General features: G+C 42.5%; 1 protein-coding gene across 1 annotated transcript in view; it reads right to left on the bottom strand.

Moving 5' to 3' along the window:
• Nucleotides 1–20,939, bottom strand: part of GLP1R (glucagon like peptide 1 receptor) — a 63,777-nt gene extending 42,838 nt beyond the window's left edge. The window contains exons 1-3 of the mRNA XM_032790230.2: nucleotides 20,790–20,939; nucleotides 19,002–19,098; nucleotides 17,216–17,326 (exon numbers count right to left, since the gene is read on the bottom strand). Of these exons, the coding sequence (XP_032646121.1) occupies nucleotides 17,216–17,326; nucleotides 19,002–19,098; nucleotides 20,790–20,939 (358 nt within the window). The remainder of the gene's footprint in view (nucleotides 1–17,215; nucleotides 17,327–19,001; nucleotides 19,099–20,789) is intronic.
• Between the last annotated feature and the right edge of the window lie 5,173 nt (nucleotides 20,940–26,112).

Below are 26,112 nucleotides of genomic sequence, written 5' to 3'. Positions count from 1 at the left end.
ATTAATTCATTTTACATAAGTCAAAGACCCTTTTGATTATAGCTTTCACTAACTATCAGTCTGATCCAGATTGAGCCTATATCCTGTTGTCAATATACCAAGCCAACCAGTTTCCTGCTTACTACAAACTAGAGCTGATTGAAACTCCAAATTTCTGTTCTGTGGGAAATTCTGACATTTAAAAAAAAGAGAGTTCCAAATTGGAAAATAAAGTCAACATTTTCTGTTAAACGAAATTAACAAAAACAAACCATTTGAGGTTAATCAAAACATTTTGATAAATCCAAAATGTTTCAATTTTCACTTTTTAAATTTGATTTTAAAATTAGGGTTTAAAAATCATTTTGACTTATAATACAAAATAATATAATATAGTGATTGCACTGCAATTGGTAATTGCCTTGGTAATTGGTATTCTAATCAGCATTTAGTATTGTAACTGGTATTGAAATTGGTAACTGGTTTGCTTGTTGGTAATCGGAGTTTAGTACTTTGTTATTAGTATTATAGTTATAATAAAATATAAAATTATAAGCTAGTAGAGAATTTTCTTCAGTAAGTGTGTGTCTCTCTCTGTGTCTATGAAAGAGAGGCAGCCTGTGTATGTAATATATTTCATATTCATTAACCTCTTTGTTTGAATGCTTCATCATCCACTCCCTTTATTTATAACCTGTGAAAACTGTAGGGGATATTGCTACATTACCAGAGACTGCTTGTTAGGTGAACAGAAGTGAACAGAAAGGGTTAATTGATTTAATGGATGATACATTAGATGAATTGCTGCAGAGGACATTAATGTTAGAGCCACTAAATCTACTCCAGAAGTCAGAATAATGGCTGAAATAAAGGAAAGCTTTGAATCTACACAGAAAGCGTTAGTAACCTTGGATTGAAACGAAAGGCCATCTTAGCAGTTCACCTTTAAGATGCTACAAGTTTATCTTTAAAATATTACAAAACAAAATGCAGTAATAAGCCAATCTGGACCATACGACTCTTCATACTTTAACCGCAGTGTGTCTACTTCACTGGCTTATTGCAAAACTTTCTGCCCAAACCATTTACAAGATGAGGAGTTAAAATGTGGGATGATCAAGATGCATCCACAGGCCAAAGGAGGCTAAGAAGTCCTAGAAACAGGCCCAGGCGCCTCTTGTTTTTAATACCACACGCTGTGGGATGCAGAGACTATGAGACCCAGCATATAATGATCAGCCTTGACCCAAAGCTCAGTACACTATCTTTTAAAAAAGTTAGATCCAAATGGCAATACCTTATTATTTCTTCAGGGTCCGTTTTTCTGTACTGTAATTATATAGAATTTAAGATCAACAAGGGTATGTCTACAAAGTAGCTGGGAATACACTAAAAATAGCAGTGGTGGCACTGGTGATGGCATGGGCTAGTTGGCTGCATCCAAGCCCACACAAACCCCTGAGTTTGGATCCAAGGGTTTGTGTGGGCTTGGATGCAGCCAACTAGTGGGCTAGTTGGCTGCATCCACGCCCACACAATCCCCTGGATCCAAACTCAGGAGGCTACCTTGATTGGCCACTCATGTCACAATATACTCACTGCTAATTTTAGAATACTAGCTCAAGCAGAGCTCACATGAGTCTGTATACCCAGGCTTAGAATCACACTTCTGAACTGCAGTGTAGACCTTTCATGTTTAAACTTCCACAAAGAATGTGACATTCTAGAATTAGCCAGTTTCATTAATTCCCAGTGTTCTGGAAAAGGTAACAGTTTTCTCTCGAAGGCAGCAGTGACTCTGCAGTGAATGAGTAACAACAGAATGATTTGCTGCCACAGACTGATGTGATCCCCGATCAAGTGACTTGACCTTCAATGGGGAAGTCAATACATTTTAATGGAGGAGTTTCTCCTCCTGTAAAGGACTTGTCTCAGCTCATTCCTAGCTGAGTTTATCGTTCAATGTGGCCTGAGCACACAGCTCGCTGGATGTGTACATGCAGTCAGTTCTTTGCTGGGGAAGTGACTGTTTAAATGTCTCACTCCCACACTTGGTTTTCTTTTCATTAAACATGCACTAAGTCCAAACTGCAGCTGGCAGCATGAACCCCATGAGCAGTCTCAACTTGTTGGGGAAGAGGGGCTCCAGCTTTTACTGCAAACCTATTTAACCAGCTATATATTTACAGTGGGCTCATCACCATAGTATCCTAAATTATATTCTTAGCTCCTGCACCAGGGATATTTAAAACTGGGCTGAACAGATGCTGAGGAACAATATTCCACTGGTCAACACAGGTGCAACTGATCATATAATCGATCAGGAATTTCCTATCACGTATTTCTGGCTTTAAATATCCAGTAAGCATTTGTTTTCCCTTGAATCTTGAATTCTATTTATTCTGTCTGTGTATTGTAAAGTTCTGCTCTAAAGGGGTGGGTGATAGGCAGAAAGGAATCATGCTGCATAATCAAGAGGCGTTTCCTGCGGATAGGAAGGCAGCAGTGCCTACTCCACAGTTTCGTGGAGCTCCATGCTGGAACATTCTCTGTTCTATGTAACCTTCTAACTGTACTAACCCAGTTCCCCATAAATGGAGCATCAGATTCCCTTTATATTAGGATGCAGTTTTGGTTCCTCAGTGGATCCTGTATTTTATATGTGCAGATAATATTTATTATTATACTCAAAAACTACACTAAATGTAGAAAGTCAAACACTCCAAAGTTAGGAAATGCCAGAATTAAAGTTGCCAATGAAATGTTTTAATTCAGCCCCCTTGTCCGTATATATCATCATACAATTTTTAATTACATGATCATTTACTATTTTTCCACAAGGCCCTCCCTGCCTCATTCAGTGCCCCAGATGACCAGTGCTCACGAAATGGGTCGCTATTCCCTATTTCTTTTATCCTTACAACTCAGTGTGTGGCTCTAGCCCTTATTTAACCATCCCATACAACCTCTGCACTGAACACGGAATTAGTAATTTTCTCATGGACTTTTTTGTGGTGCTCTCATTTAGTATCTTAGTTCTTTACAAAGATCAATGCATTAACCTTCACAATACCCCAGTGAAGTGAGGTTGCATTATCTTCATCCCATTGGGGTACCCAGAAAAGGAGTGGGCACTTGTGAACATTTTGGCTGAAGTGACTTGCCAGCATCACCTAGGAACTCTGTGGCAGAGGCAAGGATAGAATCCAGTTCTCTACTGCAGCATTCAACTGCCTAAACCTAAACCAGTTCTCCCCTGCCTCATTCATTAGTCACCTGCCAACTTCTGCAGCACAAGGTAGGGTCCTAAAGACAATAGTCTCCTTCACTGCACAACCTTGATTTAACTCCCAGAATACTATCCATCATGCATGTTGAAGAAGGCAGAGGTCTCACGGTCTGTCACAGGATCAGCAAAAAGCATACCTGACATCAGGACAAAATACCCCTTTCCAAATTTCAACTCCATCCTCCAAAGCAGGGAGATGCTAAAGCTTCCGACCAAAAAGCTTGTACAGATTCTTTTTAATAGGGGCAAAATACCATTTTCCTTAATCTCAGTCTGGGAAGAAGATGAAGATTTTTGGCTGAAACTTCCAAAAATAATTTAGTTTTATGCAGACTCTCAGCATGGAAAATTCCAACTCAAACAGTTAAAGTTTGGCAAAGTTATAAACAATTGAATATAGGATCTTAGGAAGCACCAAGCAGCTTTAACAGTAGGTATTGCTACCTTCGCTGACTACCTTTATGGATGATACTAACTTCTATTACAAACTTAATTTCCAACCCAACTTTACTAAACTCAAACTTATCTCACTAAAGGTTTCCATCCCATAGCCTCATCGTAAGCTTGGAGTCTCCTACAAGATTCTATAGTCAGGCTATCCCTCATTCTTTGCCTTTCCTCTCACGTGTTCTTCACTGTCTGCAAGTAAAAAGTCTCTTTATGGCTTTGAGAGCTCCTCTTCTCCTGCTGAGGTTAAAATACACTCTTTAAACATCAAAATCCACAGCTAGTTGACTGCTTATGTGTATAAACTTGGAAGGGCCTGTTGTCACTCATCCACAGTGAGGATGAGGACAATCTCACAGGAGTCTCTGCATTTGTATTCACTTGACAGAGATTGTTGCCCCACTTTACTAAGCTCTAGGGACAGTCATCAAGCAGGTTGTGTGTAGGCAAGCCAGTTTTTGCTGAAAGACCAACTCTGCTGATTGAGCACTTGCTCCTGTTCTTCCCCAGCTCACCTCTTGTTATTCTGACTGTCAGAAAGTAGAATAAATTAGCGCCGGAAAGGGAAAAATGAGGCTGGCAACAAGCCAGCACCACTGTCATTATCTTCATGGAAGGAGCCATAAAACTGGGTTTTCTCAAACTTGCCACCCATAAGGACTTTCTTCTTTTTCAAACAAAATTTAAGGTGTTGACCACAATTCTAAGTCACCATTTGGAGTGTGTTTGAGGATGAGTCTTTATTTGCCATAATTCCAGAATAAGTGACAGAATCTCTTTGGGTGAGGGGGGCATGGAGGATTTTGTCTATCACAGAAAACTCTCAGTGGGAAATTCACAGCAAAATATTAGAGGGAAGGGGTACCAATGCAGATAAATAAGAGAGTCTGTGTGCAAGATTAAAGGAAAACTGCAAACATTTTGCACAGTCTAGCACTTTTAAAGTTAAAACTGTGTTTGTGAAACTGTTTTGAAATGAAAGGGGGAGGGATTTTTACATATATTGTGACAAAGTTCCTCCTCTACCTTGGTGGGTCCTGCACTTATTGGCAGATTTGTTCACCTCAATGATCTTCCCCACAGTCTGGATCAACTCCTCCTGTGTCTGATCAGGAGTTAGGAGGTTTAGGGGGAACCCGGGCCCACCCTCTACTCCAGGTTCCAGCCCAGGGCCCTGTGGATTGCAGCTGTCTATAGTGCCTCTTGCAACAGCTGCATGACAACTACAACTCCCTGGGCTACTTCCCCATGGCCTTCTCCAAACACCTTCTTTATCCTCACCACAGGACCTTCCTTCTGGTGTCTGATAACGCTTGTACTCCTTAGTCCTTCAGCAGCACACCCTCTCACTCTCAGCTCCTTGTGCCTCTTGCTCCCAGCTCCTCACACGCACTTCCTCTCCTCTGGCTCCTCCCTTCCTGACTGGAGTGAGCTTCTTTTTAAACCTAGGTGCCCTGATTAGCCTGTTTTGATTGGCTGCAGGTGTTCTAATCAGCCTGTTTGCCTTAATTGGTTCTAGCAGGTTCCTGATTACTCTAGTGCAGCCCCTGCTCTGGTCACTCAGGGAACAGAAAACTACTCATCCAGTGACCAGTATATTTGCCCTCTACCAGACTCCTGTACCCCACTGGTCTGGATCTGTCACAATATATAAAAATAAAACTATTACTAGGATGTCCTAGACTGCCTGTACATATACGTCTGTGTACATCTTTCTAAGAAAAGTGAGATTTTGTCTCAGAAAATCTTTGTATTTTTCAATAAATATTATATACTAATATGTAAGGGATCCAAAAATTAAGAGGAATAACACAACATATAAAAAAGGCAAAGAATTCCAAACTCATTCAATCCTGGCAATCTATGTTCACAGGGGCTCCAATTCTGTTCTTACATGTATGTAACTCTGCCTGATTTCAATGGGCCTACTTCTGATTTACACCAAAGAGATCAGAATTAGAATGTGTGTGTGTGTCTGTGTCTGTCTGTCTCAGAGGAAGACAAACTCTTAGAATTCAATAAGGAAACACTATTGATAAATACTAAGTTTACATAATTAAAAAAAAGAATCTAGTCTTTGGGGCTTGGAAAGTGAATCTTCCAACTAGCTGGTAACTTTCAGATAAGGAAAATGGATATTTAGATAATAGCCTTAGTCCCTTTTTCAGCAAAGCACTTGCTATATAAAATTAATGCTTAATTCAGAACCTTAGTTACTAACTAATGACTGGATTAACATTCTCTTTCATCAATACCTAGCAAGAGCATACTTTGTTTCTATTAAAAGATGTAAAGTTGATTGTCTCCTGTAATGAGATGCTATATATTTCTTCACCTAAGACTTCTAATGAAAAAACATCTTGGTGGGGAGTAGGGCCGGCTCTACCGTTTTCGTCTTCCAAAGCAGTGGGAGCAGTCCGTGTGCTGTTAGGGCAGCACGTGTGTTTCTGCGGCGGCAGCAATCAGGTTCGGTGCAAGGATGTTTCGCACCCTAGGCGAAACTTCCACCTTGCACCCTTCCCACCTCCCCTGTCCCTGCCCTGAGGCGTCCCCCTTGTGGCAGCTCCCTCTCTCCACCCTGAGGTGCCCCCCTTGTGGCAGCTCCCCACCCCCCACCCTCCGCCAATCAGCTTAGGCGCTGCAAGCCTGGGAGGCAGGAGAAGTGAAGCAGCCAAGGCATGTTTGGGGAGGAGGTGGAGCAGGGGTGAGCTGAGGAGGGGAATTCCCCTGCGTGCCGCCCCCCCACACACACTTGCTGCAGGCGGCCCTCCCCACACCCCCCTGCCCCAGCTCCCTCCACCTAAATGCCGGCGGAGACCAGGGTGACCGAAGATCTGGCCGCTGCAGTCCCTGCTGAAGAAAATGGCGCCTCCCCCCAAAACCTAGTGCCTTAGGCGACCGCCTAGGTAGCCTAAATGGTTGCACCAGCCCTGGTGGCAATTCGGTGGCAGCTTGTGTCTTCAGCCAGAAGACAAAAGCTGCGCTGGCGCGGACAGCTGAACATAGAAGCTGCCACCAAATTGCCACCACTGCGGAAACGCGCATGCCACCCTAACGGCACACAGACTGCCCCTGCCATCCACTGTGGTAATTCAGCACGCTGTTTGGGGCCAAAAAATGCATGGATTGCAACTCCTTGCAGATTGCTGCCCCAAGCACCTGCTTGGAATGCTGGTGCCTTGAGTCGGCCCTGGCAGGGAGTTGTACTTCTACATAATATAAAAACTATAATATATTTGTATTTATTTTAAATGGAAAGGCCACTCTGACAAAAAAAAGTCCAGGATAACAACATAGTTCTACCAAGTATATAAGAAAGTATTGACATTTCAACACCTCCCCATCGCAGACATACAAGCAGTTGGTGCAGTTGCCATGAGCTGTGACACATACATCCCTCCATTGTATCTCTCATAATGAAATTTCTGACTGTTTATTCCAACAGTCCATATTTCTGTCCTTGAAACAAGAGTGGCGTATGTTCTAGAGTTCATCATCTTATAAACAGATGTAGTTGATAAAGTCAGAGGTAAACCGTCCTGTCAGTAAGTGAGTTTTCATATTATTTGCAAAGTCAATTTGTTGATTAGACTGAGACAACTTTTAGTCCAGGGAAGGAAACTTAAAATTTGAATTGCTTTACAGGGTTGAAAAATGCAAATTAACATCTCTTCTAGGGAGATAACTTGATCTCAAAAGGGGCCAGATTAACATATTTGAAAGCCTACTACAAACTTAATTTTGGTGTAAGAAGGAAAGAAAGTGTAGTGAACCCTCTACCCACCTTTACTTTATACCACATTTTACATGAAACTCCTTTTAGAGGGTGTTTGTATAATAAAGGAGATCTTACTGCTGTGGAGGTCTAAACCAAAGAAGCATCTGGGGGAAATATCCTGCTCTTTCCAATCCCACAATTTGGAATCTGTTTGGTCTCTACTGCATAAAAATGTTCTAACAGGCACTGTGTGAGAGTTCTATTTTTATGCTATCATCTTGACACAGAGGTCTCCAGACTGGCACGCGCCCCCTAGGTGGGGAGCAGAGGAACATTCAGGGGGTTGCGGCAGGGTGCTCTACCCCCACCCTAGCCTGATTCCCAGCCCTGACCATGGCTCTGCTCCCTGCCCTGGGCCCTGAGCATAGCTGTGGCTTGGCCCCCGACTCCCAGCTCCTGACCACAGCTCACAGAGGGAGGGCAGGGGCGTGGATAAATTCCATTACTGGTAAGGGTGGAGGGGGGATGACAGAAGAAGTTTGGGGACCATTGTCTTGACAGGTTACAAGGCCACTGCAGACCCTGCTGCTGCTGGGCAGCCCACTGAATTAAATGAAAGTTATCCAGGGTCATAGTAGATTAGGAGGTCACCTGAATCAGACAGCATAGCTAGGTATGGATCCTGAACCAAAACCCTGGATACAAAACATCCACAAACTTCGGGGGAGTTTGGCACCGGATCTGAATTTTGTGAGCTGGTGTCATCTCTATTTATAACTACTAAATGTGTGTATCAGTAGTAACCAAAGATCTTGGACATAGTGTTTCCTTATAATCTACTTAATGCTTATGTTTCAAATAATGTAATTTAAATGAACAGACACATACCCACAGCCACTAACTTCTGAGCTACCTGAAACAATAAGAAGAGAGGGAACACATTAGCTGTCATATGGTACTCAGACATGGCTACGCTCCACCAGGCTGCAGCTAACCTTTATGTGCCCCAGTATACATAAAAAACAACTGATGTGGTTAATGTGCACATAAGTCGTGTTTGGAACCACTATCTCTGGAAGATTTTCTATTTAAGAGGATTTAGTGCCATTAAACAATAAAATATCAGAACCCCAAAGGACATAAATGTAAAATGAATTGTACTTGCTGCTCCAAGCTTTCCAGGTCCATACAGCATTATTGGCAACTGGCCTTAAATTTTAAAAAAGTAACAATACTGAGACGCATAGCCAATGACAGTAACTGGAAGTGGATGCTTTCTCTAAAAGGGGCACTGCTATTTTCCTGTAATATTCCTAACTGATGGTACGTCAAGGTACATTGTTTCCCCCGATTGCACCCATTCAAATGCCTTGACTTCAGTGTATACAAAAAGGTCACAGTATCTTCAGCCATGTTTTATGGTTACCAGATTTCCACAGGGTTACTTTTATGTAACTGAGTGTAAAATGTCACTCTGTAGGTTTACTAGTGATCAAATCTCAAAAGCTTTGGCTCAGGCAGAAGTTTCTCTAAAGCCTGTGTGTTCACAAAAGACCTGATCCAAAGCTTTTACCTTGGCAACTCTGGACTTCAGAGTTGGTGTAAAAGTAGGCTGGAAACTTCATGGGAACAGGTCCTCTAGAACATTCTGTCAGGACTAAGGAAAACCACAGGAGAACTGCTTCACACTTGTTCAACATTTCCAACCCAGCCCTATCTGAGACTAGGAGATGCAGAGGCTATGGAAATAAAAAAAAACAGAAAATGTATCCCAGGTTCCTCAAACTTTGAAGATTAAGTTTTGAGCATCAGTTCAGGTTAGGCTTTATTTTATCTGAAATGGCTCTCTAAGCATTGTGTTACTGGGCTCCTGAGAAGATGAATAGGTTGTCTCCACGAGCACTGAAAATGGATCACAGGAAGGATGGCCAGCACTTAGGGTGTTAGGCTGGTACTTGAGATACCTAGATTAAAATCTCTGCTCTGCTCTAGACTTTCTGGGTGACCTTGGCTTCCCTGTGCCTCAGTTCCTCATGTGTAAGATGGGGATAATAGTCTTTCCCTGGAGTACAGTGGTATTGTGAGGATAAATCCCTTAGAGATCATGAGGTGCTCAGCTGCTATGGTGATGGAGCAAATATAAGTACCTACAGCAGATAGGAAATGGAGATGGCTCTGGGTTACCAAAGCAACTGAACAGTTAGGTAGAAGGACTCCTACATGGTGTCACGTGGCCCAATCTGAGCTTCATGCAGCAGGAATATAAAAGTCCTGCTTCATGTAAATCAGATGAACATTTGCTACACAGTCTCAACAGGAAAAAAAATAATTTCACATCATCTTTAAAGTATTTTGATTGAAATGCTGCAATCAGCAAATTCTCCCCATAGCAGAATGCCCTGAGACTTGCCCACAAGAATAGAAAACAGGGAAGCATCCCCTAAAGTACATCTTGCCGTCATTGCCAGACACAGTCTTGGAAACATTATCTAGACAACTGCAATACACACACAGTGCCAGCTTGTGCTGAAGTACCAGGGGATGCAGATGTTTGGTACTTCATATAATGAAGACGGGAATAAGGTAGTACTTTAGTGACTGGTACGCTGGCCTGCTCATCCCTACTGTGATGCTGAGCCTCTCTGCTGGAATGTGGTGCACAGCAGCTGCTCACCTCCCACTCAACATGCAATGAAGCATGAACTGCTCTAAACCACAGTCTGTCTAGCTAAGTTACCTGTATGGCTTCCGTCCCCACATCTGATCCCTCGCAGTCTAATGCATTTTATCCTCACAAGTATACTGGGAGGTATGGCAGCACTACTATCCCCATTTTACTGATGGGGAACTGAGCTACAGAAACACTACAGCCCAGATTCACTAAGGTACTTAGGCATCTAACTCCCAGTTTTAGGCTCCACTGTGATCCAGTATGCCCCCCGCTCACCTGCCACCTAACCCTGTAGGTGCCTACACTCACTTGGCACCTAAATTCCTGCTGTAGAAATTCCCTAGGTGCCTACGTTTCTGCCTCTCAGCATGCACGTGTGCACTGCTGCTTCAGTCTAGGCATCCAGACACTTATCTCCCACCTAAGCTCAAGAGCTATGCACAAACCAGGGGAAGATAGGCAGGCAAACACCTACATTCCCTGGGGGACTTGGTCTGGTAAGTGTGCCCTGAGCACCTACTGGGTCTGGGCCATTCAAAATGCAGCCTGAGACGGAGGAGGTGGTGGTAGTGCCCTCCTTGCAACCCAGTGGTTAGAGCACTCAGCTAGGATGTGGGAGATCTAAGTTCAGTTCTCCTTCTACCTGAAAGGGAGAAAGGACTCAAACAGGAGAAGCCCACAACTCTCAGGAGAGTGCCCTAATCAACTGAGGTATGGGATATTCTGACATAGGGTCCCTCAAACTCTCTTGTTTAAGTTGTTCCACTGTGTATCAATAATTAAACAGTTCCTGGAGCAGAGGAACTGGACCCTGGGCCTCCCACCTCCTAGATGGGTACCCTAACAACTAAGCTATAGAGTCATTTGCACTTTGTCTGGCCAGTGACTAATTATTTATCCAAAGTGGAACAGCTTCAACAGGAGAGACTGATGGCGCTCCACATAGCATCAAAACTGGAAGGCACCACGAGAGGTCATCTAGTCCAGTCCCCTGCACTCATGGCAGGACTAATTATCTAGACCATTTATGACAGGTGTTTGTCTAACTTGCTCTTAAAAATCTCCAATGATGGAGATTCCACAACCTCCCTAGGCAATTCATTCCAGTGCTTAACCATGCTGACTGTTAAGAAATTTCTCTTAATGTCCAACCTAAACCTCCCACATCAGAATATCCCATAACTCAGTGGTTGAAATGCTCTTGTTACAGGTGTAGGAGACCCCTGTTTAAACTCTTTCTTCCACTTCTGGCAGACAGTGGGGAATTGAATCTGGATTCACCACCAGCCCGGTGAGTGTTCTAACCCCTGCGCTAAAAGGCACAAGGCAGGCATCACTAAACCCCTCCCATTTCGTATGGCATGATGCAGGTGCCTCACTCCTCCTCCCAAGAAATTACTTAGACACCTAAGCCACCTGATTCCAGGAGAGAGGTTTCTGGTTGGGGACTGAAAGCAAAGATAGGTGCTTGGACTTAGGTGCCAAACCCTGAGAGGTCCAGGGCTTGGGACATACCCCTCTTGTTGGCATCTTCTAGTGGCTAGCTTAGGTGACTTCCTGCCTAGCATGCTGGCTATGGTGGATTGCATTTTTAGGTGCTTATTTCTCCCCATTCATCGTATAGGAACCCTAGGCTTTGCAGATTGCAGCACTGTACCAATGATCTTCTGGGCACTGCAACACTGGGTGTCACAACACTTAAGTCCCTTTGTGGATCCAGGCCTGCATGACTTGCTGAAAGTCACACAGGAAGTCTGTGGTTGAACACAGACTAAACCCCAGGTCTCCCAAGTCCTTGACTAGCACTAAACCCTAGAACCTAGTGCTTCCTCCGGTCTCAGGCTCATGAGTGACAAACCCTTACTATGGGTTACAGCAGATTCAGCCAGGACCTTAGCTGATCAACTCACATGTCAGCCCAGACAGCTCGGGACTGAAAACTGCTGGTCTAAGTCTGGCAGCAAGCAAGAAGCTGATATGGAGTGTGGCTTAGCACTTCTCAGATTCAGGCCATTGTTGTTTAATTCACTGGAACTGGTATCCTAATTCTCTTTAGCTCCTTTGAATGTTCCTGGCTTGGTGTCTAAATATGGATTTAAGTACCTAATTTTAGGAACATGGATTTGAAAATGCAGGCCTTTACCTCCCCTTAAAGATGGGAGAATTTTCTGACACCCCTTATTTACTCTAGAATAGATCAGCGGCCTGTTCAGACCCTCCCTGGTCAGGGCACTAGAGTATTGGCTACCAGTGTGATGCAGGCAGTTTCAGAAGCTACCATGCTGTGGGACACAGTTACACCTCCCTGAGAAAAGTCGGTGCCTGCAGACAGAGGGAAGAGGAGACTGCTGACAGCATCGGGGATTGGGCTCATGGCTAAGTGGATGAAAAGACAATCTTCACATCATTTTCAACTTCCTGTCCTGCTAGTCACCCTGCAGAGCTACATCTGTCAGCAAAGCCACGAGTCAGGCTGGTGCTAAGACTGATAGACCACCAGAACAGAGTGAGGGAGAATGGGACCTGTGAATGAGAAAGATTGAGTAGCTGCTCAAATACAAAGCTGGCCAAGTCTGCAGTATGAACAAGAAGAGTTCCTGCATTACAAAATCTCTCACTGCAAGCACTCACAGTGTGGGGTCCTTTTCCAGCCCTCTACGCCAACTGGCACCAGTTCAGGCTTGTTAATGTAACTGGCTAAATGGAATCTGAATACCTTTTAACACAAAATGATCATATTAAGCAATTACTTGAAAAAATACATATATCTCAAGCCCTAACGTGATAACTATCCAGGTCAAACAGTACTGCTAATTTTTTCCATTTACTTTGCTTTCCATTGTTCTATCCCCAGCAGGAGCAGCATTCACACTCTCCATAGCATCTGCAATGGCTACAGCCTCACTTCACAAATTGGGAACATAGGAATTGCTATACCAGATCAGTACCCAATAGCAGATGTTGAGAGGAAGATGAACAAAATCCTGCAGTTGACTGAGCTGTTGACAAGAGAAGTTACTTCTTAAGAAGTGGTCGACATTGAAAAGTTACATTGGCATTGCTACATCTCACAGGGTGCGAAAAAAATATCACATCCTGAAAGACTTAGTTAAGCTGACTTAATCCACCTTCCTGAGAAGTAGTAGCTAGGATGGAAGAATTCTCCCTTCGATCTAGCACTGTCTACATTGGGGGTTACTACAAGGACAGAAGGGGTTCTCCTGTCGCTGTAGTTGAGTGTCTACACTGAAGCACCACAGCTGTGCTGCTGTAGCATTAAGTGTAGGCTTATCCTAACCTCCACCAATGGGATGACCCCCCAGGCATAAAGTCAAACATATTCTTAAGGCCTGGTCGACACTAAAAAGTTAGTTCAACCCAGGGGTGTGAAAAATCCACACTCCTGAGCAACATAGTTAAGGTGGACCTTAACCTCAGTGTAGACAGCACTAGGTTGACGGAAGCATTCTTCTGTCGACCTAGCTACTGCCTCTTGGAAAGGCGGACCAACTATAGTGATGGGAAAACCTCTCCCACCACTGTAGTGAGTGTCTATCCTGAAGCACTACAGGGGCACAGCTGCAGCACTAGAGCTGTGCCATGGCAGCAATTCTAGTGAAGACATAGCTTGAGTCACAATTCTCAAGCTACGGTTAACTGTTGCACTTCCCACTCAGCAACATCACACCTCACCAAAGAGCCTTTCGAGATGCTTCCTGAACAAAGCCTCATTCGTAACTTTATTGTCTCCCTTCTCAGCATGTGTAGAATAGAAAATTAGGGGTCCACACCCAGAAGTGCTGGAGCCTATTATGGGTTTATGGGAATGCATTGCTATGTAAGAATAAAAAATCAGTGTGGTTCAGTGGTTATAGAAGGGAACTGAAGGCCCAATTCACTGTTGCACTGCATCTTTTGAAACATTTTTCTCCAGAGAAAAGAAAGCATAAGCACACTACCCTTCTAGTCTGGCAGCATTTTACCCCCACTTGGCAGTGTTGTAAATGACTCCACAAGGTGCAGTGCAGTGATGAATCAGGCCATGGGAATTCAGACTCCTAGGTTACATTTCCAGCTCTCACAGTAACTTTGTGTTATTTCTTTGTTCCCCTTCCTTCCCCCAACTCCCTTATGTCAAATGGGGATAACCAGCAATGAAGAGGGAAGGAGATTGGGAGGCTTAATTTGTGTCTAACGTCCTTTTGCCACCCTCCTGTGCAATACTCTATAGAAGTCCAAAACATTGCTTTTTTTTCCACTCAAATACTCTTTCAGAGTAATTCATTTTTTATTTATTTGCAAAAGTATATGAAAGATATTGCACATTCTGATAACTTATTCCCCACAGTATTGCGTTAAATTCTGACTCTCTCTTGCAGTGACGGTTTCAAGTGTCGTTAGCAGTCAAATGACTGCACGTAGAGTCTGAAAGATTGAAAATAAATGGGTTTGCTGGAGGGAAGGTGTTTAATCCTATAAGTAGGTTATTAGATATCCAAAAAGATTAAAGCCATTGGAAAGAGTTCTGGAGCATCTGAGGGGCTTTTAGGTCAGGTAATTGGAAGGTAAACATTGATTCTGTGCATTAGTAAAAGAAAATCTTTAAACAGCTTGAAAGGTTTAATATCTTTATTAATGATCTGGAGGGGATAAACAAACAGCATATTAATTCACAGATGATACTAAGTTGACAGTTGCTACCAACAGCAGAGAAATACTACAAAAAGTGCTATAGGGAAATCAGAAATACAGACAGAGTAAGAATATGATATTCACCTTGGACAAATACAAAATAAACACCTTAGAAAAGATTATCTCCCACATGAATATTTAGTGTGAGCAAGGTACTGGTAAAGGAGTAATGTGAAAAGTGTGTGACTAATTGCAGACAGCAAGGGAAAAAGGAGTGAGTAGCTGTGACAGAAAATCTCTCTCCTGTAATAATCTTGGTATAAGGCATGCCTTTTAAGGTATCATCTGAAAACTCTATTTGCTGATCAGTGTTGTCCTGGTAAAATAGGTGTGGCAGCATCATATGTGAAGTTATAAGATTCCCCTTTATGATGTTCCAAACCCCACGCCCTAGCCAAACAGAAGCTGGCAAACAGGTCTGTCCTAAACAAAGAAATGTGTGCTCTACTTAATTTGCATTTAAGCAGTAAACAGTCTCATCATCAAGCAGGAGGGGAACACAAAGGAAGTTCAAATAGGTGAAAAAAAAACAAAACAAAACCACCAGCAGCAGGGAATATCCTTACACATGGACCCTGACTCCTGGTTCTCAGCTAGAAATGTTTTTCTATGAGGGGAACTGACACTATAAAAAGGAAGGACAAACACCCCAAGGGACCCCCCCCCCCACTTATCGTATTCACTGCACGTGAAGGGACAAAGGAAGCAGTGTTGGACTCTGGGGGAAGGGGTCTTGACAAAGAATTTGGTCAGCGACACTGCTGAAAGCATGTGGTGAAAAAACATTGCTTTGTTTCTAATGTAGTTTGTTAAAGAGAAAATGCTTACTGGTGCCTAATTTATTTTTCTTATAATCATTTCTGACATTTACACCTCATTACCTTTACTCATTTAAACTGTCTTTGTAGTTAATAGATTTATTTTACTGTTTTATCCAATTGAGTATAAACAAGTTGAAATATCTGGGTAACTCCCTTTGGGGTAACCACATATTATACCCTTAAAGGAATAACAGATTTAACATATTCGTACTGTCCAGAAGAGGTCTGGGCAGTACAGGACATGTGTTTCAGGGGGAGGGGGGGATCTGACACTGGGACCGTGTTGGGGTCACCCTGTGATAACTTTTATGGCTAAGAACCAAGGTGTGGCTGGCTAGCTGCAGCACACACACAGATAGGAGTGACTTACATGCTGGAGGCTGTTTGTGAGGAGCAAGGCATTGTAAAGGGCACCCCAGGTTACAGGGCAGGGGTGACAGCTACTCATTACTCTGGACTGTACCTCTGTGTGCCACAGCAACCCACTACATGGCAACAAAATAATTTGCGACTCTGGGCTGTTTAGGCTAATGGAATGGAATCTGGTCATATCTCCCCAGCTGAGGATTTCCCCTCAAGAGTGAGGCAGTCCCCCAGGCTGGTGCACAGCAGTGCAGTCAGCTCCTATATCACCACCTTGCAGCCCCAGCGTAGGATACACTAGGGACAAGCAGGTGTGCAATTCATGACCCAGCAACTCCCAGCTGGTAGATGGCAGTGTCAGAATTTACCTATGAGAGAGTTTAAGACAGATCCCCCATTTAATCTAAATACCACCAGGGCTGGCATAAAACTAGACAGAGAATCAGAGAGATGCAACAGTCTCCCTGCCATCTTTCCTCACAATCCACTGCATACAGAATCTGAATTTTTTTTAGTATCTTACCTACAGTACTTAATTCAACAGAAAAGATAATTAATTATTCGAACAAACTATCAAGGAAGGTGGTAAGTTCCCAACATTTGGGCTCTTTAAATGAGAATTAGAGGTCTTTCTAAAGAGACATGCTCTGCAACTCATTGGGCACAATACAAGAATCACTGGGTAAAATTCCATGGTCTGAGTTATGCAGGAGATGAGACAACATAATCATAATGGTCCCATCACAGATTTTTAAGGCCAGAATTTTCCCAGTGACAACCTCTTCACAGATCACATTCTAATAAATCAGAGAGCAATGAATCCCAGATATTAATGCAAAATGAAGGAAGGAACACTAAAACACTTTCTCCCCCATTTCAATTTATCTTTCATTTTAACAACTTTTATCTAGGTTTTTAGATTTGCATTTAGAGGCATCACATTTGGTTCTGGTTAGTATAAGATATTACTTGATTCTTAGTTCCTTGCCATTCAGGTACCCACACACTGATTGGCACACATGAGCCAATCACAGCATAACGCCACCCTCCTCTTCTACTGCCTACTGCAAAAGGAAAATGGCAAAGTATTTAGCTAGGATGGACTACGATCAGTATCCTTGTATTGGAAGCTTTTAAGTGTCTCAGCTGCAATGGCTGTGTAAGTTTAACAGGCTGCTGTGAGGCAAACATCTCACATTTGGGGTTGGATTTGCCCAGAAAGGACAGGTCCTTACCTGTGCTGGCCCAAGGAAGATACCAAGGGCAGCTTACGTTGACATAGGTCCCAGGTAGCCCATCAGGCCAGCAGGCATAGTCATCCAATGTCCTGCTGCAGAACTTGCCTTCTGCAGAGAGATGGAGAATGGGATCAAGCATTGGCCTTGAACCATGATCACTGAAGAGCAACCATCGGAAAACAGGAGGAATGAAGGCGAAGCAGCTGCACCACATAACTGTAAAAGGTTTTGTTTTATTTTAGGAAGGGGAAGTAAATACCATTTATCCTCACCCCTTACAAGAATAAAGGGAAGGGACTGAGCCTCCCAGGCTGCTCTTTCACTGACTGAACAAATGGACAGGATGATTGCGGAGGTGACATCGCAAAGATCTCATGCCATGGTGCCACAATACCTGAAGCCAGAGGCTTCCATCCTGCCCCGGTGCCAGGTATCCTCCTCATCTCTCTGCCTTTGTATAGCCCAGTCTCTCTCATTGGTTCTCTCAGCAGCTCATATTCTTGTTATGAATGCTGTATATAATCTCTCTCTGAGAACTGGTTGCTATCATGATGTTGTGAATTCTAAACTAATACATTGATACATTGCTGATATGCCCACACAAATTACCATAGATCAGCATTACAGCTTATTCAATGTGCTAACGCTACAGTTTCACATTTATTAAACCGTCAGTCTTGGAGGTGATCACTGTGCATAATGGAACAAAGGGAGATGAATGTCTCCCTCCCACTACTGCTATCCCTATACACTCCATTGTAGCAGTACAACTAACAGAGGCAGCTATGGGGAAATGAATAACATTTTAAAAACAGTGTTTTATAAAATGTAATTTGAGACTCGCGTGGTTCTTTTCAGAGCTTTACTGTAGCACAGAGGCACTCTAGGAGCTCCCACGGCGTGTCCAATTGTGGGCTGTATTGTCAGCAAGTCCCAGCAATTTGCCAAGCATAACACTGAACAGATTGCAGCTGCTCTCATCTTCAACAGAGCATTTCAGCCTATAGAGACCATGAACTGCGTTCTCATTTACACTAAGGCCCCTTTACACCACTCTGACAGATAAAGGGCCCTTAAAGTGGGTGTATATTAAGGGGACCGAGTGTAAATGGAATATGGCCTTATATGTCCAATGCAGGACTCTCCTTGAAGATCCCTGTAGAACACTCCTTGCTAGGACCTATTGTCTCCCTTGGGCTGCTCCTCCATATGAAAGGCTGCAGGGCACATTGCAGAACTCCATGGGTGGCATTCATCCTGCAGGCAGCACCGACAATACCACCTGCCTTGGAACCAAACACGAGCCATGGTACTGCAAGATACTTTGGGCCATGGAGATGAATGGTTTTATAGCACAAAAACAACAAGGAGTCCGGTGGCACCTTAAAGACTAAGGGATTTATTTGGGCATAAGCTTTCGTGGGTAAAAAAACCAACTTCTTCAGATGCAACAATGCAAAAATGTGGGGGGTTTTTTACCCACGAAAGCTTATGCCCAAATAAATCCCTTAGTCTTTAAGGTGCCACCAGACTCCTTGTTGTTTTTGTGCCTACAGACTAACACCGTGGTACCTGACACCATGCAAGGTTTTATAGCAGAACCATTCCATGTAATCTCCTCTCCTATAGCCTGCATGGAAACCTGTTATCCCAGGAAGCAGCCCAACACAAGCAGTGGGCTGGAGAGAATGGGAATGGAAATGGAGTAGGAGGACTTTGTGTTTCCTTGCCCCAATTAGCAGATGTTTTATAAACTAAACATCCCATTCCTGCCAAGCATTACCTGCCACAAGAGGAGGTGTCTCATAGAGATACTTCAGGCACTGGAGCTGATATTCTTTCCACTTCTGCATCACTTCAGAGAGGGACCCATATGCACTCTGTAAGAGAAAAGTCTCAAGTACTTTAAGAGACAAACCAGCTGCTTCACAAACAGCCTAGATAAATAAAAACACAGCTGTAGCCCAGTAAGATCTACCCTGCAAGTACTAGAACAGCCCTGTCAAGATCCATATATAAAGAGGAAGAAGGAAATACAGAGTTTCATCAGGCCTGCCCAGAGGATTCAGGGGGCCTGGGGCAAAGCAATTTTGGGGGCCCCTTCCATAAAAAAAAAAGTTGCAATACTGTAGAATACTATATTCTCGTGAGGGTCTGGGGCAAATTGCCCCACTTGCCCTCACCTCTGGGCGGCCCTGAGTTTCAAGAGCCTCTGTTGCATGTTTGTCTCAGGACAACTGAGGAGATGGCCAATGCAAAACACACAACCTGTCTGACACAGCATGGAGATTATCACGAAAAAGTTATGGTCATGAGTGATGCTCATTTTCTGACTCATTACCTCCAAACAAACCTTTCCAATGAGCAGGGACATCAGTGAGCCTTCCTGGAAAAGGACTTCTAGCCAACAGCAGCTTCTATGATCCCAAAATTGAGGCCAAGAGAACCCAGCATATTCAGCTGGCACGATCCAAGTGCTCCTCCAAAGCAAGGGGTGAAATTTCCCCTCTAACTGTCTCTTCTGGGTGACAGTTGCTCCAACATGTAGCACACTTCCTCACCCTGCCCCCCCACCAAGAGATCTGCCTCTGCACAGACACCTACTACCAGCTACTCAGAGTTTCAGGAAGAGAAGTTTCTACATTTGGTCACTGATGATTAATGTGACAATAGTGAAGCCAAGTAAATTAAGTAGTAGGCATCCTAGGTGGCTCTGACAGGCCCATCTTGTTGCCTGCGTTTTCCCTTGTGGTCTTTTAAAAACATCGAACTAGCAAAAGCTGAATTATGAACATAAGAACTACCATCCTGTAAGTAACCAATGGTCCATCTAGCTCAGCATCCTGTCTCAGAGAATGGCCCAGCATGGATGCTTCAGAAGGCATAAAACCAGCAGCATGAACCTAATTGTGCAATACTCTAATAAGGGGTGGGGGAAACGTCATCTAACCCCAGCTGTTGATCAGTTTATGCTTTGAAGCCTGAGGATTAAATAACCCCTGTAATTTTACCCTGGCTGCTTTAATGGCCCTTTGTTTTTTAATCCCTTCACATATCCAAACCTTTTTTGTGGGGGTGGGGACAAGCCAAGGGCCTGCACAGTATCATTTTAAACGGGCAAAAAAAAATATGAAGCCATTTTTAATTATACAAGAGTTTAAAGAAAACTGGGCTGGATTCTTTCCATTATATCAATGTGACTCATCAATTGCCCTGCATTTCACATGAGTGTAAGCATGAACAGAATCAGACTCTACATTTTTAGAATGCGGCACTTTAAGCTTCCCTCTGCCAGCATTGTACTCCTTCCTATGAATTCAAAACATTTAAAATGTTTATGAAGAAAAATTTGCGCATCAAGACTCTGCCTTGAGCAACTAACCCACCCAGAATAGGGGTCACTAATGGGAGCACATCACAACCAGGCTCAGACATACAAGCATGACAATATTGCTCTCATAAAACATGAGCTATGTGAGGGCCTGGGGACCTTATTGGCCAATGCATGCTTCCAGGTGCTCCTCTGCTCTTGACTAACATATTAGTAACGTTTGTGAAGATCAGAGCTCACGACAAAACCCAGCAAAACGCTGATCAGGGTGAGCTTCTGATGACGAGCAAATGAGTTACTCTCCTGTGACAAATGTCCCAGAAGCCCAAATGAGCAGCCAGTAAGGCGATCATCATTATGTTCATTCATAAAGATGCTCTTAGGAGGCATAATGAGGAGTGGAACTGACTTGCCTAAACACAACATGGACATTTATTAAGTGCCTGTATTTAAGTGTAGATTTTAATAGAGGTTATAGTCTTTGTCTAGTTGATGCAAAGCACCCTGGTCTGCATCTTGCCAAAGAGGGCTGCATTGCCAGTTAGATTTTACCCATAGTCCTCACAAAAGGCTGTTGGGAGCTTACATGCTCTGGATGGCTGGGGGAAAGAAAAAAACAAAAAACAAAAGAAAACAGCACAAAAAACACCACACCACTTATTTGGGAGCCTAGAGTTAGAAAAATCTGGCCTTCTGCTTATTAGGTTAGAAAGGCATTCACAAGCCAGAGCTTATTTTCTTCAATTGGATTAATTGTTCCTGAGTATTCACCAAATAATCTGCTGAACGAGTCATTTTCAGACTATGGGTTGTTTAGGGATTGTTCATTGTGACCAGTCACTATTCTTCTTGTATGCTTGGCCACCTAAGTCACATGGTATTGTTTCATCTCTTTCCAGCTGCATGGGAAACATTTTAGAAACAATAAAAAAAAAAAAAAAAAAAAAAAAAAAAAAAAAAAAAAAAGCTAATACAGTCCAGTACTGTGTTAAATATAAATCCTTTGCCCTAAATTTGTGGCACCACTAGGATTCNTCTCTTTCCAGCTGCATGGGAAACATTTTAGAAACAAAAAAAAAAAAAAAAAAAAAAAAAAAAAAAAAAAAAAAAAAGGCTGCACATCTAGGATAAGCTTTTGGACAATAATCCTTTGCCCTAAATTTGTGGCACCACTAGGATTCACTCAAATTTTCATGGAATATTTAGTAATCATCCCTACATATGACCCCCCCCAAAACACAGCAAACCAAATTCACCTCTTTATACTGTATTGAAAAACACGTGCAAATCGTTTTTAATTAAAAACTAGCTGTAGTCAGTTATATAAACCCAAGATTACTCACATTAAGGTAATTAGATTTTCCAGAACACACTAGTTTAAAAAAATAAATTTTGGAAAAGAAAAAAAAGTATCATTTTCTGAATAGATTTAAATTGTCATATAGGAATAACCACCTTTAACAATGACTGGGCAAACTGAAATCTCTGTCCATCTGTTTAATCAGCAGTAAATGTTCTATCTGCAATGATTTCTCATCCTGTGCTAAGGTAAATCTAATACAATTATTAGCAAACTATTATTAGCAAAATAGGAAAATAATCAGACATGTTCTCGTTAGGGAAGAGGACTCATTTGGGGATTTTTTTTTATTACCAATATCCTGCTGCCAAAAAAAAAAAAATCAAATATAAATCGATTGTACAGTATCTTTATCGCTCTATGCACTCAGCAGTTTATAAGTTGATTAATCTGAATACCATTTCTTGTTGCTCAGGTGAATACCAAATTAGTCACTGGATGTAAATTTTATACATTCCATCTACCCTTTTACAAAGGGACTTCATAGCAGGTGAACAATAATCAATATGATTTGTATAGCACTGTAGATGTGCAATGTAATTACTCAAACTAGAGAAACTAAATTAGTGAATAGATTACTATTATTTATATAGTGTCAAGTGTGCTAGACACTTTTTAGACAGGTAAACATGACAAGGACCCTGCTCCAGAGGGACTACACCTAAACAGACAGACAATCCATACGCAAGAGGAGGAGTTATGGCAGGCAACAAGTAATTCAAACAAATAGTGTAGTTAAGCCCGTTGAGTAAGTATCATGATTTTCATCACTAGTTGGTTACCATCTTGCAATTATTTTCAGTTCTTTGCTAAGTACTGGGCAGTGAGAGGAGAAGCACTAAAAAGGTAGATAGCCTCCCAGCAGGAGAGATGTGTACTAAGGAAAGACAGAGGAGAGGACGGAGGCATGGCAGATTAGGTCGAGATGGTGGGGTTTCAAGGCATATGAGGTGCTGCGTGAGACATAAGTGGGAGAAGCACAAAGGAGGCAAGCAGTGAGGCAGCTTGGGTGGCATGAAATGGATTCAGGAGAATTAAGAGAGACAAGTGCAATGAGCCATTCATTGTACTAATATAATTAAGTGCAATTAATCTCTGGTGACAAATTATCCCATTCAGAAAAGTCTGAGGAAAGAATTCTTTAGAAATCAGTGACACCTTTATATGAAATCCTTACCATGATTACACTATGTCTTAGCAGTTTTCACTACACAAAAAAGCACTTTTATCATTTTCCTATATCCTGGAGGTTACCCAGGTAATTTCATTTATTTGACCCCAACACAACCCTTGCTACACAAGCGCAGTTTCACAACACAAGAGTCTGAAACTGCAAGGTGCTCAACAACTTCATTTCTCATTTAAGTCAATGGAAGCAGAGGCTGCTCAGAACTTCACAGAACTCACGCATCATCTTGCAGGACAGGGCAAGTTCTCTCCCAGTCTCTGACACAGCTTGGAAAAATGTGGCCTTTTCTCAGAACCCTATTGAGCTCCCTCTCTTCTTATCCATGCATTCCCTGCCTCAGCCTTGTGTGTGAAAACAAAAACTCTTTCTACATTGGCTTCAGCTTGTCCAACCCATTCAGTTGTGTCCCATTCCAGTATATGTAATATCCCCAATTCATCACCAAGGCCTCAATTGCCAACACATGATCCAATGGCTGGAAGCTGAAACTAGACAAATTTGGATTAGAAACCAGGTGTGAAATTTTAACAATGTAATTAACTAAAGTAACAACTTACCAAGGATCACTGTGGATTCTCCATCACTGACCATTTTAAAATCAAGATTAGATGTTTTTCCAAAAGATCTGCTCTAGGAATTATTATGGCTAGGTTCTATGGCCTGTGTTATATAGGAAGTCAGACTAAATTATCACAATGGTCCCTTATGATCTGGAAATCTGATCAACTGTGATGACAAAGACTAGGAGCTAGGAACTGCCAAATTCTAATCCCAACTCCCAAAGTGACTCCCCAGGTGACACTGGCAAGTAAGTTCATTTTCTCTATCTGTGACACAGGTACAATACCATACTTACATCACTGTGGGGTTGTGTAGATCCATATAGGATTATGCTCCTACAGCTCTTTGTAGATGTGAAGTGCTAATAATAATCAGTAGTAATACGACTACCCTTACAGTAAAATGGTCAGAAAAACTAGTTCCCAGGAAAGCCTAATTTCCAGGCTATTTTGCTCTGGATCAGAATCCCAGTCTTGGGGGGACTGTGGATCTTATCTGAAAGCCATTTAGAGATTGGCCTGTTACTAGTTATGTTTTTAGAAGAGGCAAAAATGACAGGCCAGAATAGAGTCTAATGAAAGGGTCTCTACACTAAGTGTCTGCATTAGAGAAGCTTCCACTTCCCAGGATGGGCAATTTGATTCTATTAACAACAGATATAGGCTTGAATTTACAACACTGAGCTTTGTCTTCTGATCATAGCCCTAAAGGAGCAGAATACAGCACTGAAACCCCAGAAAGACCTCTGTAAACAATTATCACCTTGTATCCAACAGGGGGTGAGAATCTCCTCTCTCTGGGGAGGGCAGTTCTCAGGTTTCAGTGAATTTGGTAGTGACAGTCCCTCAAGCCACAGACCATAGATTCCCTATGTTAAGTTCTCCTCACACCTTCTATGGGTCATCTCAATTATCACTTCAAAGGTTTTTTTTCTCCTGCTGACGATAGCTCATCTCAATTGATTAGACTCTTCCTGTTGGTATGCATACTTCCACCTTTTCATGTTCTCTGTATGTATAAATATCTCCTGTCTGTATGTTCCATTCTATGCATCCGAAGAAGCGAGCTGCAGCCCACGAAACCTTATGCTGAAATAAATTTGTTAGTCTCTAAGGTGCCACAAGTACTCCTGTTGATCTTGTGGTAGAATGTTGTTATGTGTCTGTCTGCCCAGAAGGACATGGACTGACATCCCTCCTCACTCCCCCAACTCATTTCACACAGAGCACAAAACAACGCCCAGCCAGTAACAGCTTTTAGTCACTACTGGGATGGAATGGATTAAATCCAGTGCTTTGAAAGCAAGTGTCAGCATGCCATTATTAGTTCCCTGAGTCAGTCTCTGACCCAGTTCTCAGTTTCTCTCTAATGTGGTGGTGTCCCCTTATAGACCTGAAGATAATTATTTTTCTCTCAAGAATTTTAAAACTATTTATCTGAAAGAGAAATCAAGGTGTTGGGTTCTTTTGCGGACACTGTAGTGACAGCGTAGTTAAGGCTGAACTCTAATTTCAGTAATAAGGCAGATTTTGCCTCCACATCTTTACCTTTCATGAAAAGATACCCAGAATCCATGAGAATCGGTTAGGGGGCTCCTTTGCCACGGTATAATAGTCTTGAAAGTCTGAGAAAAACCAAAAGAGGCAATGACTTGGAAGAAACATAAAATCTTCAGAGGTAAAGTTTGCAGCCACAAAAATTGGGGGAGTAGTAAATAATGAAGAGGACAGGTCACTGATTCAGAGAGATCTAGATCGCTTGGTAAACTGGGTCAAGCAAACAATATGCATTTTAATATAGCTAAACATAAATGTATTCATCTAGGAACAATTTAACTTAACAAAGAGAAGGTTAAGTGGTGACTTGATTAGTGTCAATAAGTATCTATATGGAGAACAAATATTTAACAATGGGCTCTTCAATCTAGTAGAGAAAGGCACAACACAATCCAATACCTGAAAGTTCAAGCTAGACAAATTCAGACTGGAAATCAGGTGTAAATTGTTAGCAGAAATTGGACCAATTTATGAAGGGTCATGGTGGATTTTCCATCACTGAATTTTTAAAATGAAGATTGGATGTTTTTCTAGAAATTATTTTGGGGATGTTCTATGGCCTGTGCCATACCAGAAGTCAGACCAGATGATCACAATGATCCCTTCTGGCCTTGGAATCTATGAATTTCTGGAAGTGATATTGGGGAGGGCAATACTTTGACCACTTTGCTGCCATTCAGGGGACTTGTTATATGCCAAATTTCACGTTCCTTTTGCAGATGGAAGGTGAATCACAGGTGCCCTATAGACACAGACACAAATTCACTATAGGACACTCCATTGATAAAGTGCAGCTTTTGTGTGTTGAAGAGCTGCTTTGTCTGAGGACTACTTTGTCTCTTCATTTTGGGTGATGATACAGGGCCGAGTTAAGGGCATTTGAGAGGCTAACTGTGG

Source organism: Chelonoidis abingdonii, chromosome 3 (assembly GCF_003597395.2).
Source record: "Chelonoidis abingdonii isolate Lonesome George chromosome 3, CheloAbing_2.0, whole genome shotgun sequence".
Lineage (NCBI taxonomy): Eukaryota > Metazoa > Chordata > Testudines > Testudinidae > Chelonoidis > Chelonoidis abingdonii.
The sequence above is the reverse complement of the archived record's forward strand: the minus strand, read 5'-3'. Positions and strand labels throughout refer to the sequence as shown.